The sequence below is a fragment of the Rhinoraja longicauda genome, chromosome 32 (genome assembly GCF_053455715.1).
Source record: "Rhinoraja longicauda isolate Sanriku21f chromosome 32, sRhiLon1.1, whole genome shotgun sequence".
NCBI lineage: Eukaryota > Metazoa > Chordata > Chondrichthyes > Rajiformes > Arhynchobatidae > Rhinoraja > Rhinoraja longicauda.
The window spans coordinates 13,794,354-13,814,017 of NC_135984.1; the positions used below are offsets into that span (position 1 = coordinate 13,794,354).

Genomic DNA, 19,664 nt, shown 5'->3' on the forward strand with positions numbered 1-19,664 from the left:
AAAGACTTCCCCCTTATCCTTAAGCTGTGACCCCTAGTTCTGGACTTCCCCAACATCGGGAACAATCTTCCCGCATCTAGCCTCTCCAACCCCTTAAGAATTGTATAAGTTTCTATAAGATCCCCCCTCAGTCTTCTAAATTCCAGCGAGTATAAGCCTAGTCTATCCAGTCTTTCTTCATATGAAAGTCCTGCCATCCCAGGGATCAATCTGGTGAACCTTCTCTGTACTCCCTCTAAGGCTAGAATGTCTTTCCTCAGATTAGGAGACCAAAATATAGGACACCCCAATATAGTTCACACGTTTTCTTGGAACATTTTACCACAGTCACTTGTAACGTGTAGGAAGGAACTGCAGATGCTGGTTAACACCGAAGATAGATCAAAATGCTGGAGTAACTCAGCGGGACAGGCAGCATCTCTGGATGGAAGGAATTGTCGACGTTTCGGGTCGAGACCCTTCTTCTATCCAGAGATGCCTTCTTCTATCCGTTGAGTTACTCCAGCATTTTGTGTCTATCTTCGTCACTTGTAACGTGTCAGGCATAAATAGATCAGACAGGGTGATGTTGTGAATGACACCGAAGAATACAAGATGCGTTGACATCACTGAGTGATTGCCGGAGTATTATCTCAATAGACAATAGACAATAGGTGCAGGAGTAGGCCATTCGGCCCTTCGAGCCGGCACCACCATTCAATGTGATCATGGCTGATCATTCTCAATCAGTACCCCGTTCCTGCCTTCTCCCCGTACCCCCTGACTCTTCTATCCTTAAGAGCTCTATCTAGCTCTCTCTTGAATGCATTCAGAGACTTGGCCTCCACTGCCTTCTGAGCCAACAGTATTCTGTTGCAGGTTACTGGGGCGAGAGGGGGTGAATGTGCAGCCTGATGCCGAGGGTTGAAGTTGTATAAGGGTCACTGTGAGTTAGTTATGCCCCCGGCTTTGCACAGAGATTATATCAGCCTCCCATTCCGTAAGAATGTGGAGTATATTGGTGTCTTTCTGAAGATATGGGATGTTTTAGACTATTAGCGTCTTGAATAAGGAAGAGGAGTATTTTTTTGTGAGAGAAAGAGGCGCATTGGAATATTCCAATAATAATTGTGAAATATTTCTTACCTTGATAACGTTGTCGCCGCCTTCAATTTTTACTTCATCGTCAGGGAACTTTATAGTCAGCGACTTTATCCAGGAACCGTTCACCATTTTCTTTCTTCCGAGTTTGATTTCAAAATGAGAGAGGTTGTAGCTGTTTGCTCCACAAACCTTGAGCAGAGTGTAGGCATACTCGTCGCGGAAGTCCAGGGAGGCGCCGTCGAAAGTCTGCAGGCCATTGCTGCGTGAGACGGTGCAGACAGCGGCTCTCCTGGGGTAGCAACCTAGCAGCCCGCTCTCCACCAGGCAGAACTCCCCTTCAGAGCACGTCTCGTTCATGCACACAACCTCTCCCTGACCCTCACACAGGCAGCGCACGGTGCAGTCGGCCGCTGCCCAGAACTTGGTCTGCAAGTTGTAGTAGCGCCCCTGGAACTCGCAGCCGCACTGGTCCAGCGGCACGCAGCGATTCCCACTCAGGACATGATCCTGGTCGCACTGGCAACCCTCGGTGCAGGGTCTGGAGCAGTACAGGGGCGATATCAGGTCAGTGCAGGTAGCTGGGCAACTGCTGGTGCACACCTCGTAGTGACTCCACTCCGGACACGGCAAGGCTACGCGAGAGGCACAATCAGACGATTAATCCTTCCAGAGTCACCACCGCCCACTACAGCTCGCAGCCCCCACTTCACCCACTGGTACAGAACCGGAGAGTCAAAGCGTCATACTGCGTGGAAACTGGCCCTTCGGCCCCGCTTGCCCATGTCGCCCACCATTGTCCCATCTACACCAGTCCCACTTGCCCACGCTTGGTACATATCCCTCTACACCTGTCCTTTCCATTTACCTGTCCAAATGTCTCTTGAACGTTGCGATAGTACCTGCCGTAACTACCTCCTCCGGCAGCAGCTCGTTCCATGTACCTATTACCCTTTGTGTAAAAATGTTACCCCTCAGGTTCCTATTAAATCTTCCCCCCTTCACCTTAAACCTAGCACTGAAGATCTGGAGAGGGTAGTTGGCGATCTGAATGAGGTTAGACACAAGAAGCTGGAGTAACTCAGCTTCCTACACAGTTGGTCTGCATGAGGTGAGGCCGCAATGGGACTTTATCTGCAGCTTGCACTGTGTAAAGCGATGCCAAATCTGTTGACTATTGCACATGGACTCAGTGGGCCATTTCTATGCATGGGCCTGTGGATTGCCTTTATGTGGCAATAATCTCATTGATCGAGACGCAGACAAAGTATTTCACTTGTACCATGGTACACGCGACAATAAATAAAGCAACAATTTTTAACTAATGTCCTCTTGTGCTGGATTTCCGTGCTCTGCATTTACCCAATCTCTGCATCCACCCAACGTGCATTTACCCAATCTCTGCATCCACCCAAAGTGCATGCCCTCCCTCCACGTGTAAGAATGAGCCACCTACTGCTGTGGGTCCCAGCGCCATAACCACAGCAGCAGTACCTGACACGGCCAGTCACCGACATCCATCCCAACCCTTCTCGTCCACGGGCTTTGGCCCTGACCATGGTACACCCACACTTCACGGTCTGATGTTGAACACAGAGTGCTGGAGTAACTCAGCGGGTCAGGCTGCATCTCTGGAGAACACGGACGGGTGACGTTTCGGGTCGGGACCCTTCTTCAGTCTGCTCTCCAGAGATGCTGCCTGATCCACGGAGTTACTCCAGCACCGTGTGTCTGTTTTCTGTTTAAACCAGCACGTGTTTCAGGGTCTCCTTACCGCAGAAGGTGCGGGAGCGCCAGGGTCCGATGGTGATGCCCACAGCCTGGCAGGTGAGGGCATAGCCCTGGATGGCCTGGCACAGGGTGGTGATGTTGTCGCGGTTGGCGCACATGTCGTACACGCAACTGATCAAGAAGCTGATGGGGTCCACCACAGCGTGGCAGTGGCGGAACGGCCCGTCGGTCTTGTTCATGATGCCGCAGTAGTCGGGTCTGTAGTAGAAGGACTCTGTGTGCGGGTCGCAAACGCTACAGTTGTCCCCACAATCGTGCTGACAGTACCAGTCCGGATCGGCCGCCTTCCAGCCGTTGCCCAGCTCCGCCAGCGACTCCGATGGGCTTCCTTCTGGGAGCATGTTGTCATCGGCCGGGTTGTTGTTGAAGTTGCCGCACAGACCGCACGTGTTATTGAGGAAGGAGCTGGGCAACGAGATGGAAGCGTAGTGCTCCCCGTCGAATGTGAGCAGCAAGCCAAAGTCCGTCTCCACCGCCGTGGCGACTCCGCTCTGATAAACCTTGATCGCCCCCATCTCCAGATGCACGGGCAACGTGGCGAGCAGCCCATCCACCTGGAACACAGCGAGCGGAAGGTCATCTCTGCCAGTTGCCCCGGCCGCCACCAACAATTACAGCTTAAAGTGCTGGAGCCACTCAACGGGACAGGCAGCATCTGAAGAAGGAACGGCAGGCGACATTACAGCTCCGAGCCTTTCTCCAGACTGCCTACCCACCCAGGACGTCGCCTGTCCACTCCCTCTGTAGTTGCTGCTTGACCCGCTGAGTTACTCCAGCACTTTATCTTCTGCTCAAAATTCCAGCACCTGCAGTTTGTTGAGTCAGCAATCAAATGTTCCTTCTTTTTCCCATCCCCACACCAACTTTTTATAAAGCTGAAACTCGAGTCTTTACTCCATGTGGAAGCAAAGAACTGCAGATGCTGGTTTATACCAAAGGTAGACACAAAGTGCTGGAATAACTCAGCCGATCAGGCAGCATCTCTGGAAAACAAGGATAGGCGACGTTTCAGGTCGGGACCCTCCGAAGAATAGTGCTGCCTGACCCGCTGAGTTACTCCAGCACTTTGTGTCGATCTTTACTCAATGCCTCTTCCGATGCAGGCAAGCACGCCTCACGCTCCACTGTCTACTTGGTTCGCCACTTTTATGCACCTATGGACTTGGACTTCTTGCACAGTTCTATATTCAGTCAAATTTACCCCTCTGTCCTGTACTTCAAATAAATCATCGTCTCTAACCTAATCTTGAAATCGTGATCCCTCGACCCCAAATCGGAAATGGAACTCTAAATTTGTCTTGAAACATTGATTCTCTTCCCACAGAAGTTGCCTGGCCTGCCCGGCGCTTTCAGCATTACTCTTTTAGTTTCAGATTTCCAGCATCTGCAGGCTTAATTTTTCTGCATCCCTAGAACCATCCTGGAGAATCTCCTCTGCAATCTCTCACGCCCCTTCATTTCCTTCCTAACATGTGGTGACCGGATCTAATTGCAAACAAAAATATTAATGTTAGAAAATATAAAATGAAAACTGAAAATGCTGGAGGTCAGATACTATCTGTGGACAGAAAACAGGGAAGCTCGGTGGAATACTCTAGTTGGAGCCTGAACAGACCTTTATAAATGCTCAGCATTATCCCCCTCTTTTGCACTCAGTGCTTTTATTTATAAACCCTGGGGTCCATATGCTCCACAAGCTACATCTTGACATCTTTGAAGATCTTTATAAATAAATCCCCCAAGTCTCTCTGTTCCTGCAGCTTCATGAGATTTTCCTCATTGACCATTTGCCTTGTCCAAGTCTTTTTTGCTAAAACTGCACCACCTTGCATCTCCCTGTATTAAATTCCACCTGCCACTTGTTTACCTATCCTGGCATCCTGTGTTCAATATTCAGTCAATTGGTATTTTCAGTGTTTGTCACACATTTTATGCAGGCAATTGGTGGCAAATTTTGAAATCTCCGTCTATTCCTATATCCAAGTCATTCAGAGAGATAACAAAAACCTGTGGTGCAGGCACTAAACCTTGGGGAACAGTAATGCAGTCTGAAAATCAACCATTCAGCATGAGTTACTGTTCTTGATCCTTAAACGTATTTCTTATCCAAACAGACACTGACCCTCCAGTTCAATGAGCTCCAATGTTATTAATTAGAATTGTCTTTGTTTTACTTAGCCTGACCTTTGGCAAACCATGTCCATTCCACCCCTCAAGTTTCTATCTAATCACATTTTCCACCGCTCATTCTTCTGTGGAATGGCAGCACAAACGTCATCAGCAAACTCTCATCATGCCTCTAATGCTGCAATCCAGATTGTTTCTGCGCATGATGACCATCCAGGGTCCTGACACCAACCCATTGGGCACAGGCTACCAATTACATAAACAATTCTTGACCATCACCTTATGTCTTCCGTCACCAAGCAAACTTTGGATCCATTTTGTTAAATTGCTCTGGATCCCATGGGCTTCACGTTTTGTCCAGGTCTCCCACATGGGACCTCAGTAAAGGATTTCCACCTGTCCTCCTGCCAACTCAATGGGTCACTGAATACAGAAGACTGGTCATTGGTTTCTTGTGGTAAGGAGGCCCTGCACTCCCTGTGTAACTTACTGAAACCAGACTTAAAGTACGACACCAAAAAATGCTGCAAATCAGAAACGATGAAAGATCATTGACCTGATTGTTTCTCTCTCCACGGAGGCTGCCTGACCAGATATCTTGTTTCAAGTATTATGCTTTTAATTTCAAGTTTCCAAGAATTGTCGTTTTTATTGTGTAATGTAATTAACAATAATTAGGTGCATGGCCAGAAAACTCATTCACTTGGAAAAAAAACACTGTTTTCCTCTCTACAAATATTGCCAGACATCTGCCAACCATCCTCATTGCCTTGGGACGGCACCATTATTGTCTCGCCCTGAGCAAGCAAACTCACCACGACTTGGCCAGAGTTTCCCCTGGGAATGACGATGCTGTGAGCATATACATTCAGTCTGATGTTCCTCAGCCACGATACAGCGGTCCCCACCCGGTTCTCGTTCTTGGACTCGATGCTGAAACTGGGCATGTTCTCCAACTCCCAGCAGGGCTTGGCGAGGACGTAGGAGCATGTTCCCTGGAAATGGTACAGGAACCCATCGAAGGTGTGGTAGTGAGGATCTCCAAACACCACACACGAGGCAGTCTGGGTAGGGACGCAGCGGTAAACCGCGTCCACAGAGTGGCACTGATCGAACTGCCCACACGTCAGGTTCTGACAATGAATGGCGTTACCCAAATCCAGGCAGCGGCACTTGGTCTGGCATTTATCATCAATCCAAAACACATCCCCACGGCGGAAAAACTGACCTGCAACAGAGCGTGCCAGTCAGAACAACGTTGCACATCTATTGTATAAGAAAATAACTGCAGATGCTGGTACAAATCGATTTATTCACAAAATGCTGGAGTAACTCAGCAGGTCAGGCAGCATCTCGGGAGAGAAGGAATGGGTGACGTTTCGGGTCAAGACCCTTCTTCAGACAGGGTTGCACATCTATTTCCAGGCTTCTGGATGAATGGTTCTTCTATAAATTAGGGTTCTGCCCTATTCATCTCTATCCCTTTGCAGACATTGGACTTTGTCTATGGAACTGATGCGCTACAATGCTGAGAATGAGACCCTGCACTCCATAACTTGTCCTTTCCTCAGTCTGTCGTATTTGAGTTCGAATATATTGTACAAATGCGCAGTATTATCTGATTGAATAATAATGCCCCAAAAAAAGCTTTTCACTGTACCTCGGTACCTATGACAATTATAAACCTAAACCAAGATGGACACGGTTACTGGGTCAGTCGGTGTGTAGTGTAGAGTTAGGGATTTTGAGTTTAGAGATAGAGTAGGGAAACAGGCCTTTCAGCCCATCAAGTCCACTCGGGCCATCGGTGTTCACCACTTTCTCACCCACTCTCTATATTTTTCAGCGGACAATTAACCTACAAAGCCACTTGCCAACATGTATTTGTTGAGAACCAGTCAGAAGGAAAACCTGTAAACGCCACACAGACAGCACCCCAGGTCAGAATCGAACCTGGGTCTCCGCTGCTGTTCGGCAGCAGCTCAATCAGCTGCATCACTGTGCTCCCCGTGTACCGGGAATGGCTCTATGCAACATCTCCACGGACGCGGAGCTTGTTCACAGACCTAGGGGAGTGGGCTCTGGAAAAATGGAACCAAGTTACAGGATAAGGCACAAGCATTGCGAAACATAGCGTGGTTCTGCATGAAGCGTTCCCAGAGCAGGGGATGGCGAACAATGGGAAGGAAGGCCCACTCAATCCGGGGCTACAGGCCTTCTACACACGGTGGTGAAAGGGGATCTGGAATACGGTTTGGCATGTGTCACCCCCACCGTGTTTTGTTTTCCCTGTCTGCGAGGTTACATCTGTGACACTTGCAAAAACTGCCAATGTAGTTGAAGGACCAATGTGGAGCAGCGGCAGAGTTGCTGCCTTACAGCGAATGCAGCGCCGGAGACTCAGGTTCGATCCTGACTACGGGCGCCGTCTGTACGGAGTTTGTACGTTCTCCCCGTGACCTGCGTGGGTTTTCTCCGAGATATTCGGTTTCCTTCCACACTCCAAAGACGTACAGGTAAGACGTACAGGTATGTAGGTTAATTGACTGGGTAAATGTAAAAAATTGTCCCTAGTGTGTGTAGGATAGTGTTAATGTGCGGAGATCGGTGGGCGGCGCGGACTCAGTGGGCCGAAGGGCCTGTTTCCGCGCTGTATCTCTAAATCTAAAATCTTTGCTGGACCCGTTATATTTTCTATCATTTAGCACATTCTCTACAACGTAGAAGGAAGTCATTGACTCTCAAAACTGATTCTCAGTGCGGTCCCAGTAGTCTGAACACCCCGTTATTTCCCCTGTTTGGTGAGGGATTCAAACTATTGGGATCGCACTGAGAACCAGTTTAGAGTCAATGGGCTGAATGGCCTCGTTCTATATTGTAGGGAATGTGTCCCTCGCTGGAGGTTATTGCCAGAGCGCCGCTGACATGCACGCTCACCGTTCAGACTGCAACCACTCGATGGGTCAATCGCTTCCCCGTCTATCTTAAAGATCCAGCGGCCGGGGAGGTTCACGTTGCTGGTTTGTTCGATGTTCAGCATCTCAGAGGTCCGAGAGGTTGGCAGGCTGAAGAAGTGACTGAGGTCCCCGCCGTTGAACCCGGTCTGTGCAACGCGGGAGGGGAGACAGGGATGGTTATTTATTTTTTAAAAGACACAAGAACGTGCTGGAATAACTCAGGAGTCAGGCAGCATCTCCGGAGAACACGGATAGGTGACATTTCGGGTTGGGACCCTTCTTCATATCATGTCTCACACACACCCCACACACACACCCCCCACACACACCCCACACACACACCCCACACACACACCCCACACACACACCCCACACACACACACCAACACACCAACACACGCACGCGACAAGCAGCAATTGATCACAGGTTAAGATAAATTAACTGAGAGACGTACAAAATAGTGTGCAGAAAGGAACTGCAGATGATGGCGTATACCAAAGATAGAGACAAAATGCTGGAGTAACTCAGCGGGTCAGGTAGCGTCTCCGGTGATGCTGTGTTACTCCAGCACTTTATGTCTACCTTCGTCACACAAGAGTGCGCTGATACTGGAATCCCGAACAAAGTGCCGGAGGAATTCAACGAGTCCGGTGAAGAAATAGACAGACGATGTTTTGGGTCGGGACCCTTCTTCAAACTAACGAAGCAGGCGGTTGAAAGCTGAAAAAAGAGACGTGTGGGTGGGTGGTATTGGTGGGGGGTATTGGTGGGGGGTATTGGTGGGGGGTATTGGTGGGGGGTATTGGTGGGGGGTATTGGTGGGGGTTATTGGTGGGGGGTATTGTTGGGGGAGTGGGGGGAAATAGGCAGATGGGTGGAGAAAGTGACAAAGTCCAGCGGTGAAAGGGAAATAAAAGACTGCCAACTTTGCAGGACTTTGGTGAAGTTGCATTTGGAGCAGTGCGAGCATTTTAGGTCGCCCCTTTACAGGAAGGCTGTGAAGGCTTTGGAAAGTGTGCAGATGAGGTGGCCCGCATTACGAGGGATTAGCTGCAGGGAGGGGTTGTACAGACTTGGATTATTTTCTCTGCAATGCCGGAGGCTGCGGTGAGACCTGATAGAAGGCCAGTGTTTAGAAGTATTACATCGTATTGTGGTAGGCAGTGATGTACGTTCTAACTTGTAAGAGCCGAGGCGAACAACACATCTCTTTAACCCTCTCTTATTTGTTTTTGCCCGATTTGTATTGGAACACAGCTGTACCAATTTAACTCAAATCGCTGCCACCCATTTTCTTGTCGTCAAATTCAGAAATGTTACCGCTCATTTAACGGATTAGAAGCAGTTCAGAGCCGACTGGGAAATGGGAAGCTCTGACCTGTGCTGCCGAGCCGCCAACACCAGTCAGAGGGTCGCCTCCACTTGCAGTCCCCGTTGTCCAGGAAATGTCAGCGTAGTTAAACATGGCAAAGGAATTCCTTTCATCTGTAACCAGCACACACTGAAATGTGTTCATCTGTAGACCAGGGATGACAGGGTTAGACAGAAGTAACTTGCTCACAAAATGCAACCTTGGTGAAAGGCTGATCAGAACAGGCGAGATGGAAGCAGACATAGCCCAGTCCCTTGTGCTTACTCCCCCGTAAATAAGATATTTGCTGATCTTTGACCTCATTGATACTTTCCTGCGCTCACCCCTTTCCCTGGGTTCCTCCACTATCTACAAATCTCACACTTTTTGAATTGAATGCACTTGGCCACCAGCCCTTCCTCAGTCCTCTTGGGTAGAGAAATGTCAGGAGATGTTGCAAAGCTTGTGATTTATCGTCAGGTACCACACGGCGTTAACCACAAGAAGTGGGCAATGGATAATGTCGAAAAGGAGCACTCGGCTCATCCCGGAACAAGAAAGAGAGTTGATGCCTGGCCGGGGGTTTGGGCAGTAGGTGGCATTAAGCTGCTGAGGCAAACTGGTATGAAAGTGGCCAAAACATATGTACAAATGCACTAAATCAACAATGTTAGTAATACAACCGTACTAGGAAGAAATCCCAGCCCCGATGTGTACGATGGGAATGATAGCGCAGGGCGACGGCTCAATCTGATACCGGAGGGGCTCAGTCTCTCTGAGGGAGCAAAGCTCATCTTCTCCCGTGAAACGGTTGATTGGGAACTCAAATAGTTCTTCCACAGGGTTGCCTCCTCTCCAACATGGTTACTTGGCTTGCCACATGTGTTAGACAATAGACAATAGGTGCAGGAGGAGGCCATTCGGCCCTTCGAGCCAGCACCGCCATTCAATGTGATCATGGGTGATCATTCTCAATCAGTACCCCGTTCCTGCCTTCTCCCCATACCCCCTGGCTCCGCTATCCTTAAGAGCTCTATCCAGCTCTCTCTTGAATGCATTCAGAGAATTGGCCTCCACTGCCTTCTGAGGCAGAGAATTGCACAGATTCACAACTCTCTGACTGAAAACGTTTTTCCTCATCTCAGTTCTAAATGGCCTACCCCTTATTCTTAAACTGTGGCCCCTGGTTCTGGACTCCCCCAACATTGGGAATATGTTTCCTGCCTCCAACGTGTCCAACCCCTTAATAATCTTATACGTTTCGATAAGATCTCCTCTCATCCTTCTAAATCTCCTCTCATCCTTCTAACTGCCTTCCTACCTGCAGGGGTAGATTCCTCCCGCCCCACAGCTCGCCTCAATCCATGGGAATATCTTCTCCACTGAGTGTTAATACCCCACTCATAGGGAGCACCCACTTGTACTCACGAGGGTAACGCTCTCACCAAAGGACTGACCGCCTTTGGAGGAACTGCAACCCTATTTATCCCGCGAACGCGTACATTACCCCATTCACGATGAAAGAACTACTTTGTGTGAAAAGATGTTGTGTCTGACCACCGCAAATGAAATTAAAATGGCAGAGACCAGAAACCTAATCAAATACAGAAAATGTTGGAAACACTCAACAAACCAGGCAGCATTTGTGGCGAGAAAAACAAAGATCCTTTGCCAGAGGTGAACCATCGCCTCAAAGACAAACACGGGAAACTACAGATGCATCTTGAGCCAAACAAAAAACTGCTGGAGGAACTCAATGGATCAGACAGCATCGATGGAGGAAAGAGGACAAATTAGATTTTGGGTTGGGTCCCTTCTTCAGACTGGAGAATCGTTGCCTGTGTCGAAAGGAACCGCAGATGCTTGTATACACCGAAGATAGACGCATTGCTGGGTCTGAATATTCAGGGGTACACAACATATGGAAAAGACAGACAGGTGGGCAGAGGGGGTGGGGTCGCTCTGTTGGTGAGGAATGATATTCACTCCCTTGCAAGGGGTGACATAGAATCAGGAGATGTAGAACCAGGCCGCATCTCTGGAGATAAAGGATGTGTGCCGTTTCGGGTCGGGTCTGAAGAAAGGCCCCAGCCCGAAACGTCATCCATCCTTTTTTTTTCTCCTCCAGAGATGTTGCCTGACCCGCTGAGTTGCTCCAACACCTTGCGTCTATTTTCGAAAGGTTGGTGTGTCGAATCACTCCACAGATGCCGCCTGGTCTGCTGAGTTCCTCTATGAACCCCGCTTCTCTTTCCACAGATGCCGCCCAACCTGGCGAGCGTTTCCTGCATTTTTCTGCCTGGCCGAGTCGCCGTTACCGGGGTGGTCGAACTGCCTCCATAGAAAGTGACTTTTTCCCAGGTGGCGATGAACACCCACGTGGCCGAGAACGAAGCGTGGTCCTTGAAGTTCTTTCTGATGTCCTTGGTGGCTCTTTGCAAGATGCTCTGCTCAATGCTCTCCCTGTAATAAACATTTCCTTTGATCCCGTTGTGGACATCAGCCCAGAAAGGAGCAATGAACGAGCGGCCATCGGAGAGAGGGAATGCCTCGGGGGTGAACTGACTGACTTGCACGTTGAAGGAGAGCACCCCATTGTTATTCACCTGGCAGAGAGGATACACAGTTCATTAAACACATTCTCTTTAGACAAGAACTTCAGTTGTACATTACTCGGCTCAACGGAGCTGATCGATCAAACTCATTATCCCACTTAAAGTGTCATGAGTTTGATTAAAATCTTCCAAACATTTCAGGCACACAAAACTTTAGCAGTGATGTGGAAGAGGCACATCGGCCATATACTCACGTGAAGCGACCTCTGGCCAACTGCGAAAAATGGGAAGGTAATTAGTAGAGAAATTTCTGGGGATCCCCCGTCGTCCACCTTCGGGGTTTCGCTGTCCATGTTCCCGATCCCAAATGGATACAACAGGTCTAAGCACAACGCTGGAAAAGAGAGAGATTCATGGCAGGAGCGAACATTAATCCTCAAGGCACTCGGCAACTTTGCCAAAAACACTGACCTCCACGGCAGGCCATGGTGAGAATGCTGTAGATGCCCACGAGAAGAGAACCGGGACTCATGATCCTGCAACAGAACAAAGGTGAATGTTATGTTTGTTTCGGTGTCAAAATATTTACTGTGCACAACTGCAAACCCTTTTAGATAGACACAAAATGCTGGAGAAACTCAGCGGGAGTGGGAGCATATCTGGAGAAAAGGAACAGGTGAACTTTCGGGTCGAGCCCCTTCTTCAGTCCTCAAGAAGTGTCTCGATCCAAAACGTCACATACTTCCGAGTCTGAAGAAGGGCCTCCACCAAAAACATCACCTATTCCTTTTCTCTAGAGATGCAGCCTGACCCGCTTAGTTACTCCAGTATTTTGTGTTTATCTTCGGTGTATACCAGCATCTGCAGATCCTTCCTACCCAGTAAACCATTTTATGTCCTCCTGCTTTCTTCCCTCTGTCCATCCCATCATGGATCTGAACTCCCCTTGGATAGAGCTCACTTCCTCCTCTTTTCCATTCAAATGTCCCATCTTGCCAGGTTCATTTCCTGGTTCCTATTCCAGTTGAGCTTGAGAGCAAGCACCATCCTTCATTCCCTCTCCAATACATCCATCCCTTCTGCAGTTTTTGTCAAGTCCCATTCAGTCAATGCTTTTCCTGCTAAGATCTATGAATGTGTGGTTATATCCCTATCCTGTACCCAATCCATTCTTCTCCCAAGATCAGACTATGAACATATTATTGTATTCATAGTACACGATCCCTTCTAAAACTCAGCATTCCCCAGTGTTCAGCATTACCCCAGTAGGCATTGCCTTTCCTTGAATGCATTCCTATTTTTCTGGTTTAAATGCAGCAATCTTGTGATCAGCTTCCACAGTCCCGAACTAAAACGTCACCTATCCATTTCCCCCAGAGATGCTGGCTGACCTGTTGAGTTACTCTGGCATTTTGTGTCTATCTTTGGTATAAACCAGCATCTGCAGTGCATTTTATTACATTCTACAAAAAAGCTGTACCAGCTCACTTTGGGTCTTGATCCCTCTCATGTCCATATGCCATTAACCTGCTTTCAGACAGTCGCATCCCTATGTCATCATGAATTACATCTTCAACTCCTTCAATGACATTATTCAGCAGTAATTTAATGTAGTTTATTGTTATCATCACATGTATTAGGATACAGTGCAAAGCTTTAGATTGAGTGCTATTTAGTAAAAAAAAGACCATATATGAATAAAATCAAGGTGTCCACAGTTCAAAGATAAAGGATAAAGGGTACAACATTTTAGGCAAAGATATAACATTGAAAGGTTATATCTTTAGAGGATTAGCTTCCAAACACAATGCTTTCTTCTTGTGACTGCGTGGGTTTCTTCCAGGTGCTCAGGTTTTGTTCCACATCCCTTTTAGGTTAATTGACCTCTGTAAATTGCCCCTTCTCTGTTGGGGGTGGATTAAAAGTGGGATAACATAGCACTAAAGTGAACAAGTAATTGATGGCATATATTTCAGACTGGAAGAATATGGGAAAGTATCAGGATACAAAATTAATAAAGACAAAACTGAAATAATGCCTCTTTTTGAAGGTAATTATGATCAATGTAAAATAGAAAGTCAGTTTAAATGGCAAAAAGAAGGCATGAAGTACCTAGGGGTTAAAGTAGATAATAAGTTAAATAATCTGTATAAACTAAATTATAAACCACTAATTAAAAAAATAGATGAGGACTTGAAGAAATGGATGAATCTTCCAATTACATTGCTAGGGAGAGTGAACAGTATTAAGATGAATATTTTTCCGAGGATACAGTATTTATTCCAAACACTGCCTATACCTTTACCAAATAATTTTTTTCAAGAATTGAATAAAATTGTGAGAAATTTTCTTTGGAAAGGTAAAATGCCAAGAGTGTCTATGGAAAAATTAACATGGAAATTTGAATTAGGTGGACTGCAATTACCAAATTTTAAAAATTACTATCTGGCAGCACAAATGAGTTTTATTTCATCCTTTTATCAAGAGGGTGGAAAAACAGCATGGGTTAAAATTGAAATGGATAAAATAAAAGAACCAGAAGAATGCCCAGAAGAATTTATCTATAAATGGGAAGCGAAGCTATTAGTTAAGGATCAAGAGTCACCTTTGCTAAAACATTTAATTAATATATTGTTGAAAACAGTTAAAGCTAATGATAAAAGATTCTTTCTAACAGCTAAAACTCCATTAGTAAAAAATAGATTACTGCCGTTTGCTTGGAATAATCAAATATTACAAGTCTGGGAACAGAAGGGTATTAAACATATAGGAGATTGCTATGAAGGAAATAATTTTTTGACATTTTCTCAATTGAGAAACAAATATCAAATTCCAGGGAACAGTATTTTTTTCTATTATCAACTACAATCTTTTTTAAGGGAAAAGTTAGGTAATTCAATGTTTTTATTTCAAATTAGAGGAATTGAATCCCTGATTCAGGGCAAGGGAACTAAAAAAATTATATCTTCAATGTATAAATTATTACAAAAATCTAGTCCAAAGACAGGAATTCAAAAATCAAGACAAAGATGGGAAACAGATCTGAATATTAGCATTGATGAACCAAGTTGGGAAAGATTGTGTTTAGAAAGTATGAAAAATACTATTAATGTGAGATATAGTTTAGTACAATATAATTTTTTACATCAATTATATTTAACTCCAAAAAAATTAAACAATTTAAATCCAAATTTACCTGACATTTGTTTTAGATGCAACTAGGATGTGGGTACTTTTTTACACTCCACATGGGCATGTCCGAAGGTAACTCCTTTTTGGAAAGACCTAAAAAACTTTTTGGAACAATTGATGAATAAGACCATACCATTGGATTCAAGGTTGTTTTTATTGGGAGATACTAAAGGAATATTACCAAGATTAATTTTAGATAAAAATCAGGAAAGATTTCTCAAAATAGCAATAGCAATAGCAAAAAAATGTGTAGCGGTCACTTGGAAAGATCATAAGGAAATAAGAATTGAAAGATGGTATGCAGAAATGCGTAGTTGTATCCCATTAGAAAAAGCTACTTATAATCTGAGAAATAGATATGATTTCTTTTTGAAACTTTGGAACCCATTCACTTTAAAACTAGGATTAAGAATTGGAAATATTTAATTTCAGGATTGTTTTGATACCCTTAAAAAGAATTTAATAAGAAATTAGCCGGAAGTGTTTCCTTCTTGTCTCCAGGTTTCCTTCTTTCTTTCTTTCTTTCTTCTTCTTTTTCCTCTTTTTTCTAACTGGGGGGTGGGGGGGAGGGGGGTTGTGGGTGGGGAGATAATGCAGAACAATACATGTATAATCGAATTTATAATGTATAATCGAATTTATAATGTAGGTATCATTGGGTACGATGAGCTGTAACATGTATGTGTTTTGTTAAAATTTAAATAAAATTAATTAAAAAAGTAATTGATGGCCAAAGTGGGAACGGTGGCAGAAGGGTCTGTTCCATGCTGTATCTTCAATCAATTTGCGTGAAGACAAATTATTGAAACATATGGAGGAAAACTGTCAACGATTTCTAAACAGATCAAGTGGAAAGGAATTGGATGGGGAAAGAGATAAAGAGGAAATCTCAGGGGAGATGTAGTTTACTTTAGTTTATTATGGTCACGTATATGGAGGTAGAGTGAAAAGCTTCTATGTTCCATACTATCCAGTCAGCAAAAAGACTATACATTATTACAATCAAGCCATCCACAGTTTACAGATACATATTGAAGGGAATAATATTTAGTGCAAGGTAAAGTCCAGTAAAGTCTGATTAAAGATAGTTTGATGGCCTCTAATGAAGTAGGTGATAGGTCAGAACTGCTCTCTGGTTGGTGATAGTATGGTTCAGTTGCCTGGAGGTCAAACTTTTGGACCTCCTGCCTAATGGGAGAGGGGAGAAGAGGGAGTGACTGGGGTGAGACATGTCCTTGATTATGCTGACTGACTTGCATAAGGGAGAATAGTTTTCGTGATGGTCTGGGCTATGTCCAATTTGCAGTTGGACTCTGCAATTTCTTGCGGTGTTGGAAGGAGCTGTTCCCAAACCATGCTGTGATGAATCACGATAATGCTTTCTACGGTGCATCAGTAGAAGTTGGTGATGATTGTTGAGGACATGCCAAACTTCTTGCGGCTTCTCAGGAAGTAGAGGCATTGTTGTCCTTTCGTGGCCATTGCTTCGAGGACAGTCCAGGACAAATTGCTGGTAATATTTAATCCTAAGAACATGAAGCTTTGAACATCTCTACTTTGGCACAAGGTGCAGTTGTGCAAGGTGACCATGTGATTAATTATTTTCATTGCCACTAAAGTGACACCAGAGTGTGAGGTGGGTATGAGGACGATTGATAATAAACAAACGGAATTAGGCCATTCAGCCCATTGCGTCTGCTCTGCCATTTGATCATGGCTTTGAGGTTTTCCTCTCAACACCATTTTCCTGACTTCACCCGTAACCTTTGAAGCTCTTACGAATCAAGAACCTGTTGCTCTCAATTTTAAAAATACCCAATGACTTGGCCTCCACTTTTGTATGTGGCAATGAATTCCACAGATTCACCTCCTTCTGGCTAAATAAATTCCTCCTTATCTCCATTCTGAAGATGGAGATACATCCTTTTGATCTGAGACTGTGCCCTGTGGTCCCAGACCCCCCCCCCCCCACTGTCACGGAATAGTTAAAAGCAATAATCTCGAAATATGTTGGAACTTGATTTAAAATAACATAATAAACTTTCTGCATCATTAAACACTGCAGAAATTGTGGGGAAGAAGGGGTTTTGGCAACAATCGTCCAAATATTCTCGGATATGGAAGTTATGTCTGGGAAAACGAAAATGTAGCAAACCTGTCCTCAATCGAAAACAGAGCAATAAACTAAATGGTCTAAGATCGGTGGTTCAAGAAAGGAAAAAAAAAATATTGCTTGTTTGGAGAGACATGGGTGTTAGTGTAATAGTATAAATTAGCGAGGCAATATATTTTAAGATACAAATGAGGTGAGATCATACAATGCTAAACCTAGAATTGCTTAGGGATTCAACTAGAGATATTTAAATATGAAAGGTCAATCTGATCTTCTGTAAATCAAAAGGATAATGTACAAGAGCACATTAAACCAGCACAAATTATTGCATAGAAAGGTCTATTTAATGGTATTATGTTAATGTTTGGAGCGAAAAAGGTAATTGGCTCATAACACAACAAGTAAAGGGAAATCTTACAAGTACATTTTGTTTAAGTAAATTAGGAATGCAGTCTCATCAGTGAGACTGTGGAGTATGGACCAGGTTGTTGCTACTTACTGGCACTGGGGTACATGGATAATTTCATTGTGAATTAGCAGGACTTGAGTACATTCTCATTCATGTACACTGGGACTTGGGCAACTGAAGTGTCTCATTTCAGTTTATTGGAACGAGGCGCACAGACAATATCTCCTCAGTTTACTGGGACTGGGGTACATGGACTATCTTTCTCCTTTATACACTGATGAGTGATTGGTCAATTAAATTGGATCAGGTTAAGCTGCTAACAAAAACATAAGAAAGTCACCTTTAGCTACAACTTTAGCTAGAAAAATTGCTTGCAAAACTAGTTTTGAAATTGGAATCACCAATCTTAAAAAGGAAAATAAACAGATGTTTGAAACAAATCAAGAAAGCCTTTTGGGAAAGGAAAAGTGAAACAGGGCTAAGTGGCTGATACTTTCTCAGAAGAGGTACGCTGCTGCTCCATAAATACCTTCCGATACTTTCATTCACATATCCCGACTCAGAACCAACCACTTCCTATAGTTCAACAGTTTATAGAGTGCACTGAATAGCCATTCACACTCGATCATGTCACGGTGGTTCAACGGCATCACATCTTGACCACTGTGGCCAAAGTACATGGACCAGATTAAACCAGACTTCCAAGTTGGGGATACATGGACCATCTTGTTGCAAATCACTGAGATGAAGGTACACAGACCACTTTACCTCTATTCACTAGGATGAGGAATATGGGCCGTCTGACTGCTGCTTGTGGGTGTTGAGGCATCTGGACCATCTCTCTGTGAATTAGTAGGACTTGGGTATATTCACATTGGGTGATGGGAGCATGTAATTTCAATATATTGGGATGGAATATGAACAATCTCTCCTCGGTTCTTCCTTTCTCCTGTCTAACTAGTACAGGTACATGGTTTAGCTAATTCCTATCAACCCCATTTTCCTGCCTTTCCCTTGCAACATCTTCTGCAAGATCAACTTGGAGAACAATCACAGCCTCTCCAGCCTGTCTACATAATGAAAGTTCCTCATCATTCCATTCATTTCAGCATTTCTTTCTGCACCTGCTCCAAAGAGACATCTTTCTAAAGATATGGTTACCAATAATAGAAGAAATTACACCAGGTATACTTGGACTTTAGATATTTTAATATCTTCCAGCTTTCTTCCAACCTCCACTCCGCTCAGTCTGAATAAGGGTCCCGTCTCTGACCCGTGTTGGTGGTTCCTTGACCATCCTTTCACTCAACACTTTTCTATTAGTTGGCTAGTTTACTACCCATGCCGCCACATATTACTAACTTTATTCTATCGGCTTGAATCTTGAAGACAAGCCAATTACGTTAAGGCTTGTGTACTGTCACATGCACACGTCCGGCGAGGTAGATCGAAAATCTGTGGTACTTTCGCAAATGCCTCTCGGAAGTCCACTCACCACAACAGCTGCATCATTAATTTAATTGGGCACAGGTTGTCCAACTCCACACTTGCTTTCTCTCAGCAATTTGCACTTGTCCAAGCGGCAGAGATTAACGGGGAATGGGAATTCGAGCATTTTCATAATGGTTCAATGGGCGCATAAACTCCTATCTGGTCTGGTAACTATCAGAGCGCGTTGGGATCTTGAGCTTCTGTTTCTCACGCCAACATTCTGAAGTGGATCTACGATTAAGTGAGTGATTTGGGAATCACCTTAATGCCCTCTATGGTATGAAGAAGGGGCTCGACCCGAAACATCACCCGTTCCTTCTCTCCAGAGATGTTGCCCGTCCTGCTGAGTGATTCCAGCTTTTTTTTTTTGTTGTGTCTATCTACAGATTGACGTTTGGTCTACAACGTTGGGGGAGGAAAGAAAATGATGGAAGCCGAAAGAACCGCGCACTCCAGCGGGTGAAAGGCGACTTGACTCCAGCTGGAAGTTCAGATGCGAGGTTGGAATCGGCGGGGTGGGACGCGAGGACTGGCACAGAGGAACGAACCAACGTACCTGATCCCAGCCTCGGCGCATGTCCTGCAACGTGGACGCAT

The 19,664-nt window shown here is 45.2% G+C and overlaps 1 protein-coding gene across 1 annotated transcript in view; it reads right to left on the bottom strand.

Moving 5' to 3' along the window:
* The window catches only part of tecta (tectorin alpha), a 49,951-nt gene extending 30,287 nt beyond the window's left edge, over positions 1 to 19,664 (bottom strand). Inside the window, exons 1-9 of the mRNA XM_078426851.1 lie at positions 19,624 to 19,664; positions 12,334 to 12,398; positions 12,117 to 12,256; positions 11,626 to 11,913; positions 9,335 to 9,472; positions 7,936 to 8,101; positions 5,814 to 6,226; positions 2,855 to 3,425; positions 1,126 to 1,715 (exon numbers count right to left, since the gene is read on the bottom strand). Coding sequence (XP_078282977.1) covers positions 1,126 to 1,715; positions 2,855 to 3,425; positions 5,814 to 6,226; positions 7,936 to 8,101; positions 9,335 to 9,472; positions 11,626 to 11,913; positions 12,117 to 12,256; positions 12,334 to 12,398; positions 19,624 to 19,664 — 2,412 coding nt within the window. The remainder of the gene's footprint in view (positions 1 to 1,125; positions 1,716 to 2,854; positions 3,426 to 5,813; positions 6,227 to 7,935; positions 8,102 to 9,334; positions 9,473 to 11,625; positions 11,914 to 12,116; positions 12,257 to 12,333; positions 12,399 to 19,623) is intronic.